This window comes from Nothobranchius furzeri, chromosome 17 (assembly GCF_043380555.1).
Source record: "Nothobranchius furzeri strain GRZ-AD chromosome 17, NfurGRZ-RIMD1, whole genome shotgun sequence".
Taxonomy (NCBI): domain Eukaryota; kingdom Metazoa; phylum Chordata; class Actinopteri; order Cyprinodontiformes; family Nothobranchiidae; genus Nothobranchius; species Nothobranchius furzeri.
Window position 1 is genome coordinate 41,859,134 of NC_091757.1, and position 26,766 is coordinate 41,885,899.

Consider the following 26,766-nt stretch of genomic DNA (forward strand, 5'->3'; position numbering starts at 1 on the left):
GTACAACAAATGGGTCTCAGGGCATTAATGTTGGTAGAAGTTTATCAAAACATTGATTTTGCTCCGGTGAAGTTACGAGTTTAGTTCTGTTTACCGTTTCAATGAACTTCAGGGAGTGGGTAAAAAAGTGAGCTACAGATGGAAGCCCATTTCAAACCTGCTGTCTGTGTAAAGTCCTGAGGTGGAGCCCCGAATGAACATCCCTGTTTTACGACTTACTATAAACACATAAAATGCTCTGTTCAAGCCATTCAGTCTGAAGCAATGCTTTGTGGGTAGACATAGCAAACTATGCACATTTATCCAAGAATCTATATTTATTCTTAAATACCTATACTTTTTGGTCCTTTATCTGATGTTGGCGATCTTTAGCCTTCCTAGTTTTCTAGGCATGGTTTCCTGCTCCCACACATTGTATCCCAATGTCAACATACAGCGTGATGATAACAAGACATACACAGGTTGATGTCAAAACACAAACCAAAGATCTACACTTCATTTGCCAGAAAATTACCTTACAGATCATTCAGTATACACAAACACCCTCTTTACCATTTGGTTGTCTGACAGTTGGCACAGTAGTGACAAGAGAATAAAGTGAGACATATCACCTGGTCTGCCTATGGAAGAAGAAAAGAGTGACGAGGAGGTAGTTAACGTGAGACGAAGCAATAACATTAGACAGTGTTCAGACTAGAGGATAGCAACTTGGAACAGTCTATAACATTTTATCCCCTTGCGTTTTCCTCCCCTGAAATGAAAGTGTGTCAGATTGAACGGTTGTTTAATGTGATGCCATAGCAAGACATCTGGATGTGTTCATGGCTCAGGAGAAAGCAGGAGGCGGTTTATAGACCTGCGTTAGGGGATGAGCTGACAGACGGGCGTTTTGGCTTTGCATTGTGTATACTAACACATGTACACAAATTCTCACACATTTGGGAGTTGGTGTACAGCTAATTTATAAAGTACTTTCCTACGGACTATTCACTTAACTCATCGATTAATAATTAAGTCCAAAAGATGATGCGACGACCGCTCATGTTTTCACAGATGCAATTAAATTCATCCTGTCAAAAACGAAAAAAATAAATAAATAAAAGAAAGCCATCTTTTATGGATTTAGCTAATTTTATTTACTTATTGATTTGTGTTCATTAAGCAACGGGTCATTTAATTAATCATTTCAGACCCAGTGCCATGTCTGCTATATACACTCATTTGCAGGGCCTTGTGTACATCTACATCAATCATTGCACAACCATGTGTTAACACAGTAGCAGCAGTCACCCTAAAACAATGTTAAATTATGCAGGTATCCCCCCCCCCAACCCCCCCAGCCCACACACACACACACACACACTCAGATGCCGTCTTGCATCCAAATATATATATGCATCGATTTGCATGGAAATGACTAAACATGTCGGGCTCAAAGATGTCATTTCTAATCTGTCATATTAAAGAGGAAAGTGAAGAGCTGATGCCGTCTGTTAACATCAAAAGAATGGTATGTGTGTGTGTGTGTGTGTGTGTGTGTGTGTGTGTGTGTGTGTGTGTGTGTGTGTGTGTGTGTGTGTTCGTGTGTGTGTGTGTGTGTGTTCGTGTGTGTGTGTGTGTGTGTGTGTGTGTGTGAAGGGAGTGGGTAAGACATGAGATAGCAAAAAGTGTGTGTACCTCAGATGCCTGCCGATGCCTGTAATGCCACTTCACACCAGGTGCTTAGCACACACTCGCACACTGATATATCGGTGTCTGTGTTCATTACTGTTGATGCTTCTATATCTGTCTTCTCGCAGTACATTCGCTGAGTGAGAGGGAGGGAGACCTGAATGTGAGGATGTGTGTGCAGCTTCAGCACAGTGTCTAGTTTTCAGAAATCTGACTTGTGTTTGGTGGTTTTATCTGTTTGTGATGCAGTAGCACCAGATACACGATGGACTTCAGATAGTTGTACATGGATAAAACTGGTGGCCAATAAATAACTATTCATATGAGTGAAATATGCTAAAAGCTGCAACTTTTTACAAATTATGTACATTTAAATTTAGTTCTCAAATAAGCTCTTTTTTTTGTCAAATGTTTGCCTTTTTGTTTCAAGGATTAAACATTGGCCAAAAAGTGCAAATGACCATTTCACATCAAAACATTGAAAAACTCCCATTTGTTTAAGTTTTAACAATTTATCCTTTTTTTTTCTTCTCAGTACTGAAAAACAGCTGAAGGTCCAAATGGGAGACTCCAGAACCGGTGATCATTCCACAGAGTTCCTTCAGTGTCTCAACAGCCAAGTACAGAGGCCTATTACCACTGGACATCACGAGCTTATGGAATTTTTCAGAGCTCTGGTAAATCATCTGAATAATGTTGACTCTAATTGTCAAGTTTTTTCAATAATGATTTATTCTATCTTTTAGGAATTGGCCTCAGACATATCCAAACACAGTAAATCAGGCCCCTTTGTGCATAGCACAGTGTTGTTACACTAGAATTATGGTCTTTTGTCAGTGTGCTGCCCACAATAAGGGTGCTTTTTCATGGCAAGATTACCTTTTCAGCACAAAACTGACAGACTGCAAAGAAAGTTGAATAAATAATTTTGCTAGTTGGAAAAGTAAGAAGTTGTAATTACCAAAGTCTTAAAAACCAAGTCTTAAATAATTTGTTAGATAGGACATTATGTTTTAAGGAGAAAATATAGATTATTTCCTGCTTGGAACTTTTAATAGAAAAAAGCAAAGCTTCAGCTGATCTAATGTTTCTTGTCCACCTAACAGTTATTTAGGATATGCTGAACGATTGCAAACTTTGTGTGAAATTTTGATTGAGTGTTCCATTCAACCACAGTGTGAAAACAAGGCAAATGATTAAATTCGACTGATGTGATTTCTTTATTATTTAATGATCAGTTCCAGGTCCTCCATCAGGAGATGCATATCAGTGTGTCATATCTTTAGGTAATTTTCCACTCCTTCCATTTAATTTGATATTTTCTTTGTTTGTTTAGCAACAGTACCTTAAATCTGATGAAGAGGGAAAAGAAGAAGTAACACTTGAGTTGCTGATGAGCTTGTCTGCGCAGTGTGGCATCTCCTTTCCTTGCACACCCTCTTCTTCCTCCTCAAATTCTTCTCTTCATCCACAAATGACATGCCCCTCCACTCACATGTTGCACACAGTCAAAGATGACTCTTCATTAGAGGTATTGTGCTTTTAAAAAAAACTCATTTCAGTGTTTAGTTATTAGGGGACTGATATAATTTTTATTTAGCTGCTGAAATGTTGAAATGTGGGTTTAATTAGCTTCCTGTGGCATGTTTGCATTGTACCTATAATTATGGCAGAAAGACTCAGATATTTTTTGTGCACTTTAATTATTCCCTGAAGATCCAGGAGGTCTGGGATGCTGTACGTCTCCAGCTGCGGCGCTACCTGATGGACCAGCTGTCATGCCAGAGCCCTGAACATTCCAGATCCCGAAAAACTTCTACTAAAATCATTCTTGAACGTGTTTACTGTCTTCAACGGTTGCTACTTCTTTATCCAAAGTGTGAGGTTCTCCCAGATTACCAGGTGTAGTAAAACTGAACATTTTTTTTAATTATTAGCAGAAATAACTACCAGTGGGACTCAATTAAAAAATATCTAATTAATTAAAGACTTTTTAATTAATTAATCTTGATTAATCACATTTTAATCATTCAACAAAATTTGCACCCAAGCAACTTTTTAAAATCAATAATAACATTAGTGAGGCCCAGATGACACACCCACACTTTAATGAGTGCATTTCTGTAACCATAAGGTCTATTTGATTACTTTGGTCTCATTATAAAGGTAACCAATGTGGGAATTGTTGGGATGCTTAAATATTAGTATATGTGTTATTGATTAAGTGTAAATGGTTAGGGAATATTGTAGATATGTACAGAAGTGAACACTAGGTGGCAGCAGAGCTAATATATATAGAGGTATAGTGTAGAGTTCAGGGGAAGTTCTGTAGAGAGACAAGATAAATGCTATGTGTATGATTGTCCCTCCTTCTGTAATAAAGTGCATAGGGATAAAGTTACTGCCTGCCTGCTTTCTACCAACTAGAAAATATAACAGTAAAAAAGTAGATTTTTGTCTCCCTTTCTTTTCATCATGAAAAGCGATTTGTCATGAGTCATTTAATCTTAGTTTTGTTTGGAGCATTTAAAAAGTTTCATATAGTCTTGTAGACCAAGCTTTGCAGTCATGTTAGATGTGCAGCTTTGAGATATTTATTGATATATGGGGCATAAATTGTGATGCAAAACTTTTCTGGCTCACAATAGGGAGACGCTCGGGCTTGAAGTCAATCTTAACGCGTTATTGTTTTCTAATCAATTAATAGTAATTAACGCGTTAAATTTCCACCTCTAGAAATAACACATAAGGCCTACTAGTGGTTTCACATGTATGTATGTAACGTGTATTTTTACTTACAGGCTCTGAATCACAAGTATGTGATGAGGATTCTACACTCAAGCGTGTGCTGCAGCCCGGGTGGGGAGACTGGCTTTGACAGACTGGTTACAACTTTCTGCAATGCGGTTCCACATCTGATCCAAGCCCTCACAGAGGAGATCCAGGTCCTTACAAGACTAACTGAGCCATCCAAAATTCTCAGTTTTCTAAACGCTGCCTACTTCAGAACTGTGGCCCAAGAGCTGGCGTCCCAAATGGAAAGAGAATTTGAAAAAGCTCAAAGGGACAACACCATACCGAGAGGCAAGATCAAAAGATATTCAGTCAGGTCTCGAGCAGCTGTAGGTAAGTCATAGTTTATAAAATCGGATAAATCCTTTTTGTTGTGATCTGAGCCCAAGGCCTCTGTAAGTGACTCCCTGTTCCTTTTGTAACTGCTTTCTGTTACTTCCCTGTTATCCGCCTGCCATGCTTTTATTTTGCAACAGAACAAAAAAATAAAATAAATAGTCAGTGCTCAGTATTTTCATGGCCAAAACTTCTTTCTAAACGACTCAACACTATTTAACACACATCGAATCTATGTCTAAACTAAGCCCCAATCTCCAAGAGGCCCAAGGTCTGGCCTCTGTGTGTTTAAGTGAGAGTTAAATCACCTTGTTCAGTGGTTGATTTTGTTTCATTAATTGTAGTCTAAAGGTCTCCCGTTTAAGAATTCAATAGGAACAGCATACATATGAACCAAATAAACTTTACTGGAACTGAAAGAGCATTTCTACACAACCTCGTTATACTGGAGAGGGGAAAATGATTGTTCTTAACCTCGCTCTCAATTTGTTCAAATTGCTACAAAAGATTGAGAAAGCTTGTTAAATGAACAGAAGCAGGGTTCAAAAACGCACCAACCTTGTTATGCTGTGGCATGGTTTTAGAGAACATAAAAGCATTGCTTTTAATATTTTCCTCTAACAGAGTGTCTGTGATGTTAAACACAGGCAAAGTCCCCAGACCCTTACACACCTTATCACTTCTGATGCCTGACTCCCTTACTTTCTCTGCGTCGGCTTCATATTGGCCTATTTACAACTTGCTGAGAGTAAATATTCGCAATAATAATAAAATAAAAGTGTTTGAGCCATTGTTTACTTTTTGAAAAACGGTGCACATGCCAGCTTCCCTATGGAACAAGGAGAGGAGTGTTTTCTCATCTGCCACTCTTCAATAAACACACCACCAGCCACGCAGCTTTTTTTTTAACTCTCTACCCCTCCTTCCCTCTCTCCATCTTTCTCTTTCCATTTATGCCCCCCCCCCCCCCTTTTTTTTTAACTTTCCCTCTTCTTAAACGTGAGATGAGAGGAGGCAGCCGGGATAATTGGCCATGCGTCAGTTAGGTTGTTTGATCACGTAACGCGACTGAGGCTACACACCTACGTGCCGCTCAACAAACCGTCAAATGTAGCACCAGAGGCAGAACACGGCTCCAAAGGGAGCGAGGGACCCGTGCTGTGTAATGATGGTAAAATGGAGCAGTTTTGCCTGCGCTGCTCTTACTTGTGTTTGTGTGTGTGTGTGTGTGTGTGTGTGTGTGTGTGTGTGTGTGTGTGTGTGTGTGTGTGTGTGTGTGTGTGTGTGTGTGTGTTAGACTATCAGCTGCAACACAGCTACAACTGGGATTACATTTTTGTACTTTTCATGTTTTAAGTCTCCTCCAAAAAAGAAAAAAAGAAAAACGTAAGAACCCGCATACTTACTCCAAATGCCTGTGGTTCCTAAAGAGCCGGAGCTGGAACATTAATGCATAATCTGTTTTCACACTCTACTGTCTATCTGCTGTATGCAACACACATAATTGTCAAGACAATTATGACAGTGGCAAAATAAAAAAAACTGTAATTCTCTTTTTATACGCCTCCAGTGGCTCCTCAGATCTTCCCCTCCTCTCCTGCTGTGTTATTGTTTATTTGTGAAGTAAAGGCAGGCGGTAGGTATATTTTGATAAGAGCCATAGCGGGGAGACACTGTGGGCTCCCAGGGGAGCTGCGCTGTCTGTAGCATCAGCCACTGTCAAACCACTGAACCATTTAACAGCTTTCACAGCGAGATCTGCCTCCTCTTTTAACCCCACCGACTCAAAGGCAGGCCCTGACTTTGTACTTAGACAGATGTGAAGGATGCCCCCCCTTTCTTCTCCACCCCTTCATCCCTTTTTCTTCACTCCCATCTCTTCCACATCCACTTCCCTTTGTCTTTCCCCCCTTTTTTCTGTTCTTGTCCGAGTGCAGTGGGGTGAACACAGAAGCTAGAAGTTGCACTCAAGAGGCTGGTTGGTCTGCAACAATGCAGCCTTTAGTTGTTACCAGCACACCTCACTGAGTTTGGGGGAGAGTGGGAGGGATGTCCAGATCTTCATGTGCAGTTGAAACTTAAATTCAACTTAAAAGGTGAAACTAATGTATGAGATAGACTCATTACATGCAAAGCCAGATATTTCAAGCATGTATTTGTTATAACTGTGGTGATTATGGCATACAGCTGATGAAAACCCGCCTTCGAAATCTCAGACAATTAGAATATTGTGAAAAGGATCAATATTCAAGGCTCTAAGTGTCAGACACTAATAAGCGAATGAGTCTAAAACTCCTGCAAAGGGTTTCTGAGCCTTTAGATGGTCTCTCAGTCTAAGGTGAAATAATTAATGGCATTTAGCGCGATATTGCCAAATTCTGAGCTGCATCAAAAGACTTTGTATTTTTTATTGAATAATACGAAGATAACGACTCAGACGTTATGTTTACTGCTGTGTTGCTTCACCTTCTCTTTTAACTCAGCGAGCCGCTGAAAGCAGTTGCTGTGGTTTGGAAAATAAAATGCGTTCGCATTTTTGCTTGATATAGGATTTCAGCAGCTCAACAGTTGGGGGTCCTTAGTTTTTTTTATTATTATTATGCATCAATCACTGTGAACCTGGACTGCAGGCTGACCAATTTATTACTTTCTTTTCTATGAAGCTCACAACCCCTGCTTTAGCATTATCTTCACATTTTAACATTGTTATAAATGGAAGTCTGACAAATAAATAGAATTTATTTTCTGCTTTTAAAATGTAATTTAAACCCTGGGGATTTAATAATGTAATACTGGTGTATTTGACAGTTTGCTCAAATTTCAGCCAAGCAGAAGTTTTCCCTAAAGTGTCTTAAAAAAACAACATTATTTGTATCTTTTAATTTGCATTTAACTTAACATCTGGTTCAGTTTAATTTCTTTTTATCATACATTTTTGCATTGGCATTCACTCTTGACTATAAAATCAGTAAAGCATGCACTAGATCTGCAGTTACATATTTCCTACAAATGATTTTCTATTGTCTGCTCCCATTGATGCAAACATCAGTGACCAGATGTAGCGGAGGCAAATTGATGATTTTATCTGTTATGACCATGAAGATGTAATATTCTGTATAAATATAAAATATTAACCTGTGACGTCTTTATTGTAATTAATCAGAAGATTCTAGGATTTAATTCAGAAGATCTTGGTTCTTTGCCTTTTTAGTGATCAGCCTCACTTCGTGTTACTTCAAGAAAGAGTCAGGTTTATAAACAAAGTAAGAATTTATTTACAAACACTTAAGACTTGACAAATTGTTTAAACTATTATTCACTGTGAGTGGATGCGAACTAAAGGATAGTCTGGAACCTATGTGTGAATATAATGTATTCAGAATCTCCGTTCTCAGAGCTGAGTTCTGGATATAAAAGAAGTTGGTTTGCATTAAGCTATAAGTTGTTATTATCAAAACCACATGCAGACGCTATCTCACTGTGCTCCGCCTCACCCGTTTGGAGACCCCTTTTGGATCCAATATGTCCAGGAGCCGACGACCCCACTGCACCTGGTTCATAGAGAAACCACAATGTGACCAAATCAGTCCTCAGATGTCTCCGGGTCACAACGATAGATGAATGAAACCAAGCGTCTCAAAAATAACTCTGAAGGAGTTTTGAGTCAGCTTTGTTCTGCAGGAAAACTATCTTGATGTTCTCAGCTTCGCAGGTGCGAAAAAGGTTTAAAGTTTTGATAACGTGTCAAAATCCTCGGTTAAAGAGGTGCTAAAGATGGCCGGTCTAAAGCTTGCTCTCGAGCTCTCGAACAGTTGAGATGTTCAAACTGTTTTGTCTGAAGTAGAACTCAGGGAAAAACCAGAGTAAAACTAGTTTTAATGGACTGATGTTATCTTGAATATCCAACCAGAAGTTGGCACATTGAGGATGTTACCAAGCATCTCAGAACACACCCTCTTTGGTATGGAGGCTCTGATCTGGGTAAAAGGTTAGCTATGTGTAATGGATTTAACTTAGCCGTACTTGTCACTGTGTGGAGAAGGTGTGAGGACATTTTCGTCAAAACATGGTGAACACATTGCAGGTTCTATTAGACAAACATAACATCCATTCATTGAGCACAGATTAATGAAGCATTTCATGATACTATAATAATCAAGAGTAGTAATAAACAAATGTTTATTTAATGATTATCTAGATTATAAGTCATAGAAGGAGTTTATAATCATTCTTGAATTTAGCAACTGATTCAAGCTGGATCTTCTTTCTTCTGGAGGCAGACTGATGAGACCTTGGGAAAGAAAGTTACTGTTTATGATTCAGACTTGCAGAGTCTAAATCCCAGCTGGTGTGAAGGCTCATTTAAAGGGAACACATGCAATATTATGTCTCCTTTCTGACCAGATGTTGAATAGATGGTAAAAGGTCAGACTGTACCCAAACTGACCATTGCTGGACACTACACAGACAACCTTTTGTTAAAGTTTAATGCATCCACACTAAATAATACACATGAAAAGCATAGACTACTAATAATAACTGTAATATTGTTGAACACATGGAACTGTGTGTGGTGTGAATGACTTCTCCTTACTTTTCTCAGAGCTTATCTTTGCATGTCTCTGTGCAAGTGCATACTTATTGCAGGCTTACGTTAAAGAGATCAAGAGTTGTTTAATACATCTGTTTTAAAAATGCATCATTAAATTTCCATATGGCACTAGGAATTAGCATTTGTATGCATAGCAGATATTTGTTATTGTAGGACATCAAGAGTTGTTATTCACACACACACACACACACACACACACACACACACACACACACACACACACACACACACACACACACACACACACACACAGATACACAATCTATCTCCCAACAGTCGACCAAAGGGGTGAACACGAAGATGAGAATTTCTGCTCAGACTCTTTGCAGCACTATTTTTGATGGGGCTGATTTAAATTTCCACCTCCGCTAATTCCCCCATATGACGTCGACAACAGCTTCATATAGATAATAAAATGACTCAGTTAGGACTTGTATTGCAAACACATTCGCCTCCCGCCGCTGCACCCTCCTCCTCGCCCTTTCAGACTCTTTGAGCTCTTTCTTAGAGACAGCACCGCAGCCTATTCAGCAGGGAGAGAGGTTCTGTAGTGACGCAAGATAGCTAGGCTGAGGCACTGACTGGCACTAGAGATGCTTGTGGGGATTGAGGCTACTTGGGAATGGCGTTTGTTAATATTTAATAAGAGCAGCTCCTCACTAGATCATATCTCTGCCTGAGTTTATACACACTGTCAGTGGGGGATGTGCATCCGCATACTGCCTCATAATTAAGGTCTGGAGGTGTTTGTGTGTGTCACTGTGAACATGTGGGGAGAACTCCTACACCTTATGAATCCTGTCTTTTATGTAGCTCTCCTTGCAGAATTAGATGCATTTTTTTTTTTACTAATCTTGATGAGAAAAGCTGCATCATTTCACTCTGCATGTTTTTTGTCAGAAACTATTTTCTCTAAATCAGGGCTCCATTGAAATCTCAAAAAATAATATTATGCTTCATGGCCCTTGAGAATGTGTATTATTCATTTTTTCCCCCTCCCATATCCTCTGAGTGGTCACAATGGCTTTTGTGTGTCACTCTTGAGCAGCTCAAGGATATGAACATTTTCCTGGCACCTTCTATTGACAAAGCACAGACCAAAAAAAAATGGATAGCTTATTGAGAGGAGGCTGTACTCTGTGATGAAGAGTCAGTGTGATTTGCTGGGGGCTTGGAAACAATAATGTGAACAAGGGCACTAAACCAGTGGGATTTAATGAAATGCTCCTATCATGACAGAACATTCTTTCATGTTCTTCATCTGGGCTGCTTAGTTCAAGTATGCAAAGAAGGCCAGAGAAATATTAAACCGTAGTTCTTTATTTCTATAAAGCTTCGCCGTAACAAGTGCCAAAACAATATTAATCGCGCTAAAGGATAGAGAAATAAACTCAAAACAAAGCATTGTTGACCCTGCATGTGTGTGACATCCCATTGCATCACAAATACACGTTTCTCTTTGTAAAAAAAGTAATAGAGATATCAAAAATTGCCACTTTTTTTTTTGCAAAGGCCAAGTTGCCCCCACTGTGTCCTGGTTGGGCAGCGCCAAGGGAAAGAGGCATGGGAGACAAGTATTTGGGCGTGTGTGCAAGTGTCCCACTGTATACTGTGTAAACACAGCAGGGGTCCTCCTATAATAAGGCTGTCTGGGTGAGCAGTGGGCCGCAACTGACGGAGAGGACCCAAGCTGTCAGAGGGCCTAACAGGAGGTCTGCGGTGGCCCAGAGCCTGATCCGCACACAGACTCACCTCAAAACGTCCACATGACCCGCATCGACATTCTGACAGAGAATACATGCACCAAAACCAAACCTACTGAAGTACTGAAGCATAGCAGGACACCTGTTAAGGGAAACACCACATTAGGAAGGGAGTGGCTCACAAACACATCTATTCACTTATTCACACTTGTTAGACTGGGAAGGACCCACCCAGTTTGATACTGATGTTTCTTATGCTGATAGTTAAATATCACACCGGAGAGGCCAGTTATGTCCACAGCTTGTCCTTTCACAGCTTCTTTACTTTTTAAAGTTTAAACAAAAACTTTTTTTAGGCTTCAGATCTTTGGTTTTATTTCTTAATTACAACCAACAAGCTTTACTTCAGAGTACAACAATAAGTCCGTCTTTTACCTGGGAACCTGTGTACCCAAATGGTGGATGAGGTTTCAGTTGGTTGACTCATATGTCTGTGCTACTGTTAAACCAATCTTGATTAACTTTCTAAACTGGAGGCAAGGAAATTATGAGTTTAATGTCGACTTAGTTTCTATAGTGCCAGTTGGCAACGTTGTCATCTCAAAGCCCCACACAATAAAATCAAATTCACATCAAATACCAAAACTTGACCAGATTCATTATCAGCCAGCAGGTTTTGGAGATTTACTTCCTGATATTTGTACATTTCCTCAGACTGGATAACAGCAATGTGACACTGACTTGCAACATGGATGTTTTATCACCACAAATAACACAAGCATAGAGGAGATTTACTGTGAGGTGGAGATGCTAATGCTAACGGTTAGCTTTTACTAGATGTTGTCTGCTGATTCCTGGACGATAGAACAACAGCCTTCCCCATTGCGAGTCATCTGTGACGTACATCTGTCAAGCTTTTCGAATCCTAGAATTTCACCATCTGTTTTCTATCAGAAGCTAACGCAGGAGATAAGAGACAAATTTCATGTTCAGCCTGCATGAAAAACTCACTGTGAACGATTATAATCAGAAAGAATCATTAAAAAATGTTTTTTCAGTCTTCCACACCTTTAACACGAAGAAGACTCTCAGAACTGGGCTCATGACGTCCATCTTCAATATGATTATGCTGAATATGAATATGCTGAGCAGATATTTGTCCATTATTGTGTCCAAATACCACAAGAGGTGCATTATATCGAGAGTTTATTTTAACAGTCTGGTGTTTGAATCATTCCCCTTTTAAAATCCAGTTCACAGTGTCAATAAAAATCCTTGTTATTTAAACATCGGTTGAAAACTGATTTAAAAGGAATTATAATTGAGTCTCAGCACATTGTATTCAATTTATGATCCATTTAATGTTTCAGTACATGCTATGCACTAAACTGGTTTGACTTTTCTGAATTCTTTTGTCCTTAACCTCTCGGCTCTGATGTTGCCAAATGCTTACATCACCTGCAGAGGGAGTTGTACAAAGCCTTTTTGTTTTCTAATCACAGGATATGAGTCTAGTTGGACAATGTGGATAGAAAGATGTAAACCATCACCCAGATGGTCTCATTTACACTACAGAGGGGGAAAAAAAGAAAAGTAGAAGGAAAAAATGAGGGACAGAAGAGGAGAGTGTGTGAGATGCTCTGCTGTATAGAAATTAAATCACTGGCCAAATTATTGCGTGCTTGCTCATTCCCCAAAGACTTGGGCATCATTTGCTAGAAAGTGTCTAATAATTGGTTTTCGGCCATGTCAGACACATGCAATTCCCTCTACTAATGGCTCTGTTAGGAGGAACTAGGCCTCCTGGGTCAGAACAGCACAGAAAAAAGCCAGACGGCAAAAAGTATCATACACTCTTGTTCTTTTGTATTTTTGCCCCTCACAGTTAAATGAGGGAACAAGAGAGAGAGAAAGAAAAGATATGGGAAAGAAGAGAGATGGCAAGAAGGAGTGAGTGTATATGTGAGCGAAGAGGAAATGAAGTGGCAATAAGTGCAGCCAAAGGGGAAATGCTCTTCACCGTGAGTTTAATACATCAGACTGGGGATTTGGCAGCCCGCCACACAGCAATTGTTTACCTTTTTGCTCGCTGGCTGCATCTGTTCTGTTTTGTAAACGGCGCTAAACTATTCGCCCGTAAACACCGGAATCAATAACAACTGCTAAGGGAATTCCCTCATCCCGCCCCTCCTTCCCTTCCCCATGTTTTCATCCCGAACCACCACCCTTTTCCTTCTCCTAGATCTCCTGCTCTCTCTCTCTTCTTTCCGTTCCCTGCCAGTCAAGACCAGCTTGTGTGCGTGTGTGTGTGTGCGTGTGTGCGTGCGTGCGCGCGCGCACACACACACATCCGTGCTGTAGAGCTTGTGGAACCCACAGACACGAGAAGAAAAAAAATGGCTCACCAAAAATACCTCTCCTGTTTGTTGTCTCCTTTTGTGTTATGCTCTTATAATTAATACAAGCTACAAACAAAATATTGCAAAAATTTTACCTTGAAAAGCAGATTTGGATTTTCTGTGGGACCCTTCCACCTTTGTGTATTTAGGTAACGTCCTCAGAACTTTTGACAAGTTAATACCTGCTTATATGATACTCACATCAACATAGCTTCCCATTTATCTTCCCATTTAGAATAACATTTTAACACTCTAATGTCACGTGGAGGATCTCTTATAAAAACGTATAATTTCTGCCCTGCTCTCAGCACCAGCTCCTCCCTTATTGATTCTCGGCACATTGACCTTCAGTTGAACTCTTCTGCCCGCTAGTGCCCCCTCCCTCCCCATTCTGCTCTACAAGACATGCTATGTACTTTGCTGCATGACACACCTGGGTGCTTTTAAGCACACCTCTCCATCAAGTGGCTATGGGAGCCTCCATTTGGTCTCACAGTTGTGACAGAGGTATAATGAGGTTTAGATGGCTATGTACTAAACTTGTATGGCTGTAGGCCTATTTGGCTAGGGGAGGTGACTATAAATACCTATATTGCTTGTTGGACAAAGCCCAGTGAAAGACAATGCTCAGCGCTGCTAAACATCAAGGTCATGTACCACTACTTAGAGCTGACTTAGTGAGCAAGTGAAGCCATCGAAGGGTCACAGGTTGATGGGATGAGTGGAATGAATGGTGGGAGAGGAGAGAGGCTGGGAAAGGTGACGCTCCAGATGAAGTGGTAGGTAATAGTTGTTGTGCTCAGATGAGCACCCCAGAGATGTAGGTAGGGATTGGGGGCAGGAGGGTTGTAGTGAAAGCTTTTACAGAATCAAGTGGCTATCTCCCAAACGTGTCCCTTTTCGTTGGTTGGATTACGTTACTATAGAAGTGTTGGCAGTTTTACTTTTCCCATCGCTTTAAGCATCAGATGCTCTTGATTTGCTAGAAATAGACAAGGCTGCTGGTGCATGCATGGATGTGCAAGCTGTAGACTAAGCCTGGGAGTCAGCCAGGTCACTGTGCACACATATGCAGCACGAAGAGGTCTCCTCAAGCCCGAACTCCCACTGGAACCCATTATAGAGGGGCTGCAGAGCCATGCAGCTCAATTGCACAAACATAAATACAATTGCACACTTTTAAAACACAAGCCACAAATTACATGGCAATGCACCAGCAATTTCATACATGCATTTACACACACTTGCATCTAAGTGCATTTATACACATGAACTTGCAAACACAAAACAGTCTTGGGATGATAGTGTCTTCTTGGTGACCACAACATCTGGTTGCAGTGTTAACAATTATTTTGCCAAGACTGATACACGCAATTGTGTGTATGTGTGTGTGTGTGTGTGTGTGTGTGTGTGTGTGTGTGTGTGTGTGTGTGTGTGTGTGTGTGTGCTGTCTACGAATCAAGTTATTCATAATGACCCACATTACATGCACAACAAGTATGTACACACACACACACACACACACACACACCCATGCACGCACGCACGCACTCACGCACACACACACACACACACACACACACACACACACACACACACACACACACACACACACACACACGCACACACACACACACACACACGCACGCACGCACGCACGCACACACACACACACACACACACACACACAAAACTCAGTGACTCATACACATTAGTACCCATATAAACATACACAAGTGCCCAGACACAACACACTGAATCAAACCTCATGCATGATTAAATCAGACATCCTTGGGGACAGTGTTGTTGTCATGTTGTCAGATTTTGTTTAACAATATAGCAAAATTACATTAGGATCCAGAGGCAATAATGTCACCGTTATTGGAAATAAGACCACCCTCCCTCTCTCTTTCTTCTTTCCAGCTCAGCGCTCAATCATCCGTATGCTTTCAGATTCAAGGCTAATACTGAGCTCATCCATTCCCAAATGCCTTTGCAGTTGAGGAGCTCATTTAAGCGGACCCACAAAAGTATTTGTGCATGTGTCTCAGCGTATGGCAACACATCTCCCAGCCGCCCATTCTCCAGCTTAATGCGGAACATCCCCCGGGTGATGGCTTTGGCAGCCTCCAAAATGGGAAATCCATATTTGCCGAGGGGGTCATCGGCGGGTTAGGGGGAATGGGGAAGTTTTGTTGCTTAGAGGGAAGGTTGTACATGTGTGACTTCTCAGGGAGCAAAGTTTTGCATATTTTCCCAGTTTTCTTTGTTTATGCCGTGTATTGGGAAAAGATGAATGGTTCGATTTTTACAAGTGGTGTCATGCACAGCAAGACTTGTGAAGGGGGCTGTTTGCTAATGAGTGCCTGTTGGCAGGGAGATTGGGAAGAAAACCTCATAAAGTTGTTTATTTCTTTTTTTTGAACAGCATTTCATCTCTCTGTCAGTTATGAGATCTTACGCAATGATTATTTTATCTCTTTTTCTCTTTTTACCCCCTTCACAGCACCAGTGGAGCTTCCTGTGAAAACCAGGAGCTTCAGTTTGACCTCCCACCAGCTGAAGGTGTTAACCCAGCTGGCATGCATCCTGCTGGGCTTTGAGAGCAAAGTGAGGGAGCTGGTCACTAAGATGACCTTCGTAAACTATAAAGAGGACTCTTCTGAAAAAGGTACAGCTTCGTTTTTTTCAAAATATTGTGCCGTGTAATTTACATTTACATGAGGTTTCACATGTGATGATCTTAGTTTTCCTAAAACTGAATCTACAGCCCAGCAGGTCTTTCAGTGCTCCAGGCACGAGCAGCCTCACGCACACTCCCTCACACACATCCATACACACCATTACTAATTCTAGCATAAAGTTGGAGTTGTATCTGGGAAAAAAAGGAGTGTTTATTAGTTTGGAATTATCTTGGGTGTTACATAAGCCTTTAGTATCCTTTTCCTCTTTCCCCTTTGAACTGCCACAGCAGAGATGTTAAATGAAAGCTTTTGGTGCGTGGAGTAATTTCCATAAAGGTTACATTTACAAAAAACAAGACTTGCGGAAAGGCTCAATTTACAGAGAGGTAAACAGCCTTTAAAGGGCAGTTATCCAAATCATTAATTCCAGGCAATCAAACGGCTTAATTACCAGAAATTCATCAGATGGGCTTAAAGGTCAAAAAGTGATGTGCTCGCTGCTTCCTTCTTCTTCCATTGCACGCGGTCTTGTTCGGTTAAATTGCTTCGCCTGGGGTCTCACTCCTCGCTTTCCGATTAGAAAACTATGGCCTTGATGTTCATGCTTTTTAATTGAAACCCAATTCAACATCCTACACAGCTGTATTCACGCCACCTCCATATACAGTCACCATCCTAGCAGCAATAATCTAGGTTCAAGCCTAAATTTGAACTTGCAAAGCCATTTTTATAAGCATTTTATCACTACTCCAGTGAAGGTATTTTCCTGTATGAGCTTTCAGAACCTAAAAACAAGAATTAAGCATCAGTGCATGTGTGCCAAAAGCTGCAGTTCAGCCTGGAATGAAAAGCAATTGTAGACTTTGTAACTACATCAGTTTTTTTGTCTTTTACCGATAGAATGTAAGAGTTTGACCAAGCATATTTATTTCAACTAAGATGTCTTTACAATTCAAACAAAGTTTTAAATTACACAATTTTAGCTTCTTTATTGTGTCATAATTTAGGAAACTTCAGGAAAGAAGATTCAAACATGGCGGCAGAAGGCAGGAAACCCACCTCATACAAACTCTCCACACCAGAGGTAAGAGGATACAAAAAAGCATTTTCTGTCACTTTTTTTAATTGTACTTCAGGTTATTTATAAATTAGCATTTTAAAAACAGTGACCAAAAAATAGGTAGCAGAAAATGTGAAAGAACAATTCCCCCCAGCATTAACTGACTTACATTTTTGCTTTTCAGGTTCAGACTCTGGAGTTTAACTGGAGGTCAGCGTTTAGTGATCTAGTTCCTCACATGGAACATTGTGTCAAAGTAGTGCTGGAGGATGTCTGTGCCAAGAATCTACAGCAAGAGGAGGCCTTACATTCTTCTGGATGCACTTCAGTCAGCATGAGCCCCATCACTGAGTTTTCTGTTGCCAACAACCACCTTAAAGAAGACTTCTGCAATTACTCAGACAGAGAGAAACCCAAAATGATAGCCAAGGTACTGTTTGATGACAGATAATCTTACAATAAAGAAAATTTTGATTTATTAACAGTCAAAACTGTATTCAGTAATAATAATATGTTTTTTGAGGCATCTTTCTAAAAACTCAAGGTCCGGTACAGTGAGAAAATGGGAATTAAAACATTAAAAGCAAGCACAAAAAGAAAACAATTACAGTGAATGACTAGCAGATTGAAAACAAGAATGAAATACTTAAATTCCAATGAATTCCATTGAGTAAGCACTTTTGAAATGGTGGGTTTTGAGTTTAGGTTAGAAGTGGGGAAGGATGGGTGCTGAAGTGTATGTAGAGATGAGAAGTGACTAAACTGTTCACTAAGGTTGAAGTGGTGGGATTAGAGAGTAACGGACATAGGCAATCAACATTTCGTAAGTGGTAGTACCCTTATCGAGTGATTCGGTAGTGGTAGGATAGAGTGCTGTCTAGAATTGGACCAAGGCTCTTAATCTGATCCAGGCAGATAACCGTAGTATTTGTTTTATAGCTATTGAGAACTTCCCTGCATTATAGTGCTGATTGTGTGTGCATGAAGAGGACTTCATTTTTATCAGAGTTCAACTGAAGAAAGTTTGAAGAGAGCTAGGACCTACTGTCTACATTGCAGTCAGTGAGTGAGGATGGTGGAAAAATGAAGGATGACGTAGTTGAAACAAATAACTGGGTGTTATCAGCGTTAATTTGATCAAAGATAGAATCCAAAGGAAGCAGGTAGATTATGAATAGTAGGGGGCTGAGGACAGAACCTTGAGGAGCTCCATATTTTACAAGAGAAGTGGAGGTAAATGTGTTTAACTGAAAAAATTCATTCACTTTGTTTTTAAGATTCATTCACGCAAGAAAAAAAATACACAAAATGTGCACACATTTAGCTGGTTTAAATACCTTTTTTTAGCTATCTCATTATCTTTCAATGGGAAGGGAGTCTTGTTTTATTACGTTACACTCATGTGGGTTTTTTAAATTGTTCATCTTGTAATGTATATGCAAAGTCCAGCTTTTATCCACTTCTTTACTGCATAGCGACACACACACACACAAGTGTAGGCATAATTCTGTGTATGAGTAACCTCTGGATCACATCTCTGTTTGTCACTCCCCTTGTGCATGAGCTTGTTTTTCCCTACACAGTCGAGTCCCCATTCCCTTCATCCTTCTTTATTACTGTCTGTCTGAGTAAACAATGCAGGTTTACACACAACACCCGAACTCAAGGAGATTAATGCATTTTGTCACCACAGTACAAAGCTCCTGCAGTAATAGAGAGCCCAAATAATTTGGGTCTGACATGGTTGACACCCTGTAACAGAAAGGGTCTTGGGAAGAGTCATCAGTATTACTTGAGGGGAGGACTCCAGGGGACAAAAGAGACACCGGAAGAAACCAAGCACCAGTATAGTTGATATTATGAAGGTTAGATGATGTGTAGAGAAAGGCTTTCAATGGGGTAAATGGAGGATATAGGGTGTACCAATGACAGAGGGACATGCTCCAAAGACAAAGTGGTACGCAGGATAAAGAAGGGATAGTTTCAGCAAATGATGTAAAGAGAGGGCCTGGGAAATGGCAAGGAGAGGTGAAGTAGACTCTTGAGATTGACTTTTCTCAGGAAAAAGGCCAGTGATGTGAAACCAGGCTTAGGCTCTAACACCACAAAGGATCTGAGTATTTGGTGCCGGACATCCACACTAAACTCTTTTTGTGGTCTCTTCTGTTGCACCATAGCCCAACAACTTCTCAGGAAGCTTTGCATGAAACTTCTTGAAAGTTTCTACATTCCTCCTCCTCATCAGCTTTACTCCTACCTGATACTCTCTACCACTGTTCAGACCTCTTTAATTCCTGTCTCACCTCCACCTTTTACTTCTCCATCCCCTTTTACTCTGACAGCGTTTGTACCTCTAATTGCAAACCGGTGTCAGAATTTGTCTGTGCTCAAGACCTGTACACCGTACTTATGTGTAGGTCAACGCTTCAAAGATGAGAGCCTTTCAGGCAAAAGGTTATACTTGCATGCAATTTGCATTTAATAACACTGAGCTGGAGAGACACTCAAGACGAAACTGTAAGAGACACTGTATATCTATTGTATATTTTCCCCTTTATTCTTTTTGACATGTCCTAGAACATATAGCAAATAACTTGTTTGTTGAAAAATAATATGTTAGGTCATACCTCAGTATTTTATTATTTAAACTCACTTCACAGTTAATATTACCCTAAATATGCTGGCTTCACTAATACTGTTCATGCATTAGAAATCAGGGCACATTTTGTGTGCGTGTGTGCGAGTGCATGTAGGGTTAGGGTGAGGATTAGGGTGTGTGTGTGTGTGTGTGTGTGTGTGTGTGTGTGTGTGTGTGTGTGTTAGTGATGTGTCGGTTGCGAACGAACCGGCCCTAAGAGCCGGCTCTTTGAAGTGAACAACGGGAGCCGGCTCGTCATTGGGAGCCGTCCCCTCCCCCCTTCCCTCTTGCTTTGGTGAAAGCTACAGGCGATAAGTCAACATGTGTAACTGCATGTCCAGACTGTCCACACACAGAGCAGTAGGGACGGAGAAGAGGGAGGATCAGACTCAGACACACGGCAGAGCACATGCAGGTAGAGGGAGACGAGAGGGAATGAGGAGGAGGGAAAAGGCAAGCGATAGGGAGGAGAGTGCGATGAAGACGGTGAGAAAATGAGCGCCAGCAGTCGGAAAGTGGAGATTTCTTCAAATGTTCAGTTATGAAATCCATAGAAATGATAAATATTTAATATATTGCATTTTTTACATTAGTAAATCATTTTACATATAGTTTAGCATTATTTTGGTTATAAATGTACTCTACGCAACAGAAAATCTGAGGAGCCACTTGGGAGCCGAAAGAGCTGGCTCTTTTTGGTGAGCTGAGCCAAAAGAACCGGCTCTCTAAAAAAACAGCCGGAATTCCCATCACTAATGTGTGTGTGTGTGTGTGTGTGTGTGTGTGTGTGTGTGTGTACGTGTGTAACTATCCTACTTAGGACCAAAACTGGCATATTCACTAATCTTCTAAAGACTGATGGGCCTTATTATGACCAAAACCCAGTCCTAATATGGTGAACTCCCTGTTTGAGGTTTAGGGGTAAGATGTGAATGGAGTTCTTGTTACAGTTAGGTTTCGGAATGCACTGGTTATGGTTAGGGTATAGTATTGGGTAAATGCATGAATGCAGTTATTAAAATGAATGAAAGTCATTACAAAGTCCTAATGTGGATAGAAAAAACAAACTTGTGTGTGTGTGTGTGTGTGTGTGTGTGTGTGTGTGTGTGTGTGTGTGTGTGTGTGTGTGTGTGTGTCAGCAGCCTCGCTTCTGTCAGTGCACCGCTGGGCAGTTGTGGCTACATTGTAGCTCATCACCATCAGTGTGTGAATGTGTGTGTCAACAGATGAATGATACACTGTAGTGTAAAGCACTTTGGAGTCCTCTGACTCTTAATGGCTGCAAGTGCGGGTCATTTATCATTCATGTTTAAAGTATCTTTCTGAAGTATTTCTCTTATTCAATTGCATCAACTAGTGGCTGACACGCATATCACACAAACGGTGGCACAGGAGTTAAGTGCTCGCCTCGCAATCGGAAGGTTGCAGGTTCGAGCCCCGCTCAGTCTGTCGCTGTCGTTGTGTCCTTGGGCAAGACACTTAACCCACATTGCCTGCTGGTGGTGGTCAGAGAGACCGGTGGCGCCAGTGCTCGGCAGCCTCCCCTCTGTCAGTGCGCCCCAGGGCAGCTGTGGCTACATTGTAGCTCATCCCCACCAGCGTGTGAATGTGTGTGTGAATGGGTGTGTGAATGGGTGAATGACTGATTGTGTTGTAAAGCGCCTTGGGGGGGTTCCAGGACTCTAGAAGGCTCTATATCAAATACAGGCCATTTACCATTTACCATTTACAAATAATCTCTCTCTCCGTCTTTTTAAGATGGCGACTTCACATTTCTTGTTTATTAACAGGCTTCTGTAGCTGACAACTTGAGCTAAAACATGTTGTTTTACAAGTATTATTCTCGTATTATGTTGTGTTTTCATATATTTACATTTTAAAAACTTTCTTCTCCGTGAAAAGATCATCAACTCAGCATCAGACGATATATTCCTTAAATTTGAAGCATGTAAGCGGTTGTCTAATGCTACTGGTTAGTTCTGGTCGGCTCTCAGTTTTCTATTGCATGGAGATCTGCGGGGCAGGGGGCGTGTTTAGCTACAAAAAAGGCATATTGCTTACATTATATCACAGTACATGATGGGATAATCACTTTTACAGTTTTCTGAAAAATCATACATAATTTCTGAAAGGGGAAAACTCCAGAAAGATACTTTAAGTAGACTAATTTTGACTTTAACCTGTAACGTATGGACATTTCCACATTGTGGGGACATTTTGCTGGTCCACAATGCTAAGCACCCTAGTACATGGTTTTAGAGGGACAGTAGGTACTGAAGGTATTCAGACCCCCGTCAATTCTTCACTTTTCGTTATATTGCAGCCATTTGCTAAAAATCGGTTAAATTCATTTTTGCCTTATCAATGTATGCACAGCACTCCATATTGACAGAAAAACACAGAATTTTAGAAATATCTGCAGATTTATGAAAAAGTACGGTGGGACTGGTTGCAATGAAGGGAACAATGAATGTGCCCAAGTACAGGAATATCCTGGACAAGAACCTTCTCCAGAGTGCTCAGGACTTCAAACTGCGCCAAAAGTTTACCTTCCAACATGACAATGACCCAATGCACACAGCTAAGATAGCCAAGAAGTGGCTTCATGGCAACTCTGTGATAGTTCTTGAATGGCCCAGCTAGATCCCTGACTTAAACCGAACTGAGCATCTCTGGAGAGACCTAAAAATGGCTGTCCACCAACGTTCACCAACCAACCTGACAGATCTGGTGAGGATTTGCAAAGAGGAATGTCAGAGGATTCCCAAATCCAGGTGTAAGAAACTTGTTGTATCTTTAGGGAAAAGCTTTTGGGTCAAAAGGGTTCAAGATCATCCCGCTGACAGCAGGATGCTGGAGCTGAAGACTGGCAAGGTCTTTTACAGAAAAGCCAAGTTGAACAGACACAAACCCTTCAGATGGTTTTAAGATGGAGTCATCAGGGGGCCACAAGGGTTTCAGGGCCAATGATGTGTCCACCTTCTCACCCCGAGAAGCAAGCTGGTCTGTACAAGCGTTGAAATTTCCGTTGAGGAAGTTCTTTGGCGGAAGTTGAGTGTCAAAACTGAGATTCTGGCCATCCATGTAGCTGGTGAGGTGTTCACCTGTCCACATGGTTGAAAGAGAAAGATTATTGCAATCAGGGTAACTTAACACAAGTTGTTGTTTGTCTCGGTCGACTACTGAGGTAGGAGCTTCAGCTGTTAGAGAAATCAACAGATAGTTACTGTGATGGAAGCTGAATCTGTGGTGACAAAAGTTCTGAACCAGGTGGCGAACATGGTGTTCCCACCTGCTCAGAGTCACCAACCGTGAGACAGTGGAGGTCCGGAGGCAGGGCCGCGGGCAAAGGCAGGTCAACCTCTGACCAGAGCTCTCCCTCCCCCTCATCAATGAAAGCATTAATGCGCCCCAGAAAGTCCATGCCAAGGGTGAAAGCCATCCTTGCATGGTTGGAGATGTATACCGGGTGTGTCAGGGTCATTGGACCGACCGATATTTGGAGATCGAACCTAGAAGACAAGATTAAGTCATGAGAGGAAGTCCTGTCAGTTACAGAACATGGTACAAGTTCTGTGGGCCTGACCCCCCCTCCACAGGAAATGCCGATGCGATCGAACATGGCTCAGGTTACCAGTGTAAAGTTTGAACTTGTGTCAAGAAGGGTGTTGCAGAATAGATTCTGGGTCAGCTTGACCGACACCAGAGATTTACCAGTTTTCTCCTGGGGCACTAGGTGTCCCAAGAACCTTATGGGAGACTCGACGACGGGTTGGACCGATATGTAGTCCGTTGTGGATGACACAGTCATCAGTGTAGCAGGAACAGATTCTTTTTCCTGATGGAGAGACTCCTCTGTTTGCCGGATTGGGATTTCTGGAAGCATATCAATATCTGAGAGCTTTACATGTGGTATAACATCACCGTGTTGTGAAATTATGTCAGGCTTGTTAGTCAGAGATGAGAGTGTTTGCTTTAAGTCAGAGCCAAGTAAAACATCAGAATATTTTGATTCTTGTTTATCTGGCGGGAGGTCCGCAGAACATGGAGTTATCACTCGTTTTCTCTGTAGGCCGTTTGTTTTAACCTGGATGTCTGTTACTTCCTGACGCAGTTTGGAGAGCTGAGTAGACATGCCCCTCAGCTCAGCCGTTCGCATTTGAGACTGGGTTCTTACTTCCAGAAAATTGTTTCTCATCTGTAGGATGAGGAATGTTAATTGTTTCATTTCCTCTGAGCTCATTTTAAAAACAATGTACAGGTCCCTTAATTTATTATAAAATTAATGGAAGCTGAATTCAGTTGTTAGTAACAGAAGGGGTTTAAATACAGGAGGACCAGGAGCTAAGGTGATTGGGAAAACGAGAGGCAGGTGGGAGTAATTAACGAGACACAAGGCTGAACCAAACAGGGAGACAGGACAGGTTGTGACATTTTGACCTGAAAAAGAATGGCTCGCCTAATTATTGAATAAGACTGGCTGTTTCCGACCAATTATGTAGTGTATTACTACATACTAGAATCACACTGTTTGCTATCAGTTGTAGATTCTGAGAATGACCAAGCAGATTAGCATATGAAGCATGTAAAAATATCCAGGATACTTTTATAATCGATTTAAGTTCATACACCAACCTGTTCGGTCTATATTTAATCCAAAGATTAATGTTTAATTTAATTCAATTCAATTCAATTCAATTCAATTCAAAAATACTTTATTAATCCCAGAGGGAAATTGATTGCTGTAGTAGCTCAGAATAATAATAATAATCAAGTCATCAAAGAGTTGTTGTATATTACAATGGCTGTTGGCAGGAAGGATCTCCAGTAGCGGTCAGTGTTGCAGCCAAACTGAAGAAGCCTCTGACTGAAGACACTCTTCCGTTGTCGGACAGTCTTGTGAAGAGAATGCTCAGGGTTGTCCATCATTTTCTTGATTCTCTGGAGAATCCTTCTCTGCATTATCTCCTTCAGCGGTTCCGAAACTGCCGAAACTCTGGCTGAGTCCTTGAAAGGGCTCGGAGTTCCTCCATCTTGTTGGCCAGTGATCTCACATTGCCCATTATGATCGATGGAAGAGATGGTTTGAATTTCCTCTTTCTCTGTCTCCGTCCCGCTCCCGCTCTGCTCCCACACTTCTTGCATTTTAGCTCATTTGGGATTTGTGGCTTCAGTTGAGGTATTATTTCAGTCTTCCCAATGTTAATCAGCTGCTCCCGGTTGTAAAGCAGCTTGTTGCCATGGTTACGCATCATAACAAATGCTCAAAAAGTGAAAAAAGCTAAAAAAAATAGCAGTAAAAATCCTCCAAGCTTCACAGCACCAGAAACAGAAAAGTAAAGTGTCCAAAAAATACAGTTTTTCTTGAGAAACTAGAAGAAAAAATGCCCAAAAAAAGGCAAAACTTACATGTAGACAACAGAGCTACTCCAACATGCAGCCACCCAGAGCAGCGCAGTTCTGGAAATTAAGATAATTAAATGTAATAGCAAAAGTTTATTTTTGAGTCAGAAGTTAGGAATCTTTGCTTTTTCAATAACCAGAAATATTTATACCTTTCTGTGTTTCATTTCAAAGAATGAGGCAAAGTTTAAAAATGAAGAATGTATTACTAACAATTTTAAACTTGACAATTTGAAACAACAATTTAAATGACAATTAAAAATGACAATTCATGAATGACAATTTAACAGCTTTGATATTAAACTTGTTTAAAAGGCAAACCTGTGACTGAATGAAAGCTAAACTGAAAATACGAGTTTGGATGAATTCTCAGAAGGTTTCTTTCTGAGAGAGAAGCGTTCTGGGTTGAAACGATGGTTTTGCAGCTAACTGTTGTTACTTAGAGAAAACAGCATCAGACACAATCTGTGTGCTACCTCACCCAGCAAGACAACCCTTCGTGAGGATCCGGAGGTCAAGTGAGGACGGTGTCAGCCTCCAGGTACTCGGTCCGGTAGAGGAGACTCGAGGAACTGGCTCTCTGGTCCGAAGATGTCGCCGGGTACACAGTGTTGAGCGTCTGTCTTAACTCTGAAGGAGTTTCTCATCTTAACTCTCAAAATCAATAACTCTGGAAGAGTTTTTGCGTCAGCTGGTTACAGTTACGTTTATTCGTAGCTATTCTTATCGGCGTAACAGAACGGCAGGTGGAGGTTAGGGGCGGCCGTATCCGTATCCTCAGTGATGGTGGTTGGTTCACGAACTGGTGTTTTGCGTCTGGAAAGTTAGTTTAACAAACTCCTCAGAACACGCCCACTCAGAGCAAGAAAGCTTTGGTCATGAGTCAAAAAAACAAGTGATGGCAGTTACCCTTTACCCTGGATAAATTCTGTGTTAGAAGGTGGAAGTTGACCTTCTGATTTGCTGAACACACATTACTGATCATCAACCATAACCATAATTATACCCAAAGCATAATAATTCATTTCAGTAATTAAAAATACATTCATACTGAACCAAGTGATTATTTATGATGATTATAATAAACCTCAATAAAGTCAAAGAGTTTATTAAAATTATTATTTAAATTATCATCGTGAACTTGAAGTGTCCTTCTTCTGGGACAGAACAGCAGCAGATAAAGGATGGTATTCAGCAGACATCAGGACTCCTCGATTAATCTGTGGAACTAAAAGTTAGGGATGAGCAAGTACACCACTATCTGTATCTGTTCAACCAACTAAATTATCTGTATCTGTATCTGTTCAACCAACTAAATTATCTGTATCTGTACTCGGAATGGGCGTGGCATAACCCGGAAGTGGGTGTGGTTTACATCAATATATTATTTTAAGTCTGAAATTGATATGGATTCATCAGAAGTTGATATGTGTATTGTTTATTTGAAAACTATTTACAGCGCAGCCT

At 40.9% G+C, this 26,766-nt stretch overlaps 1 protein-coding gene across 4 annotated transcripts in view; it reads left to right on the plus strand.

The window, feature by feature from the left end:
- The window catches only part of kiaa0825 (KIAA0825 ortholog), a 204,770-nt gene that overhangs the window by 54,640 nt on the left and 123,364 nt on the right, over positions 1–26,766 (plus strand). For all 4 annotated transcript variants that reach the window (XM_070546078.1, XM_070546080.1, XM_015972418.3 and 1 more), the window contains 7 exons: positions 2,207–2,348; positions 3,008–3,202; positions 3,388–3,573; positions 4,473–4,797; positions 16,021–16,185; positions 17,206–17,282; positions 17,443–17,688. In XM_070546078.1, the coding sequence (XP_070402179.1) occupies positions 2,207–2,348; positions 3,008–3,202; positions 3,388–3,573; positions 4,473–4,797; positions 16,021–16,185; positions 17,206–17,282; positions 17,443–17,688 (1,336 nt within the window). The remainder of the gene's footprint in view (positions 1–2,206; positions 2,349–3,007; positions 3,203–3,387; positions 3,574–4,472; positions 4,798–16,020; positions 16,186–17,205; positions 17,283–17,442; positions 17,689–26,766) is intronic.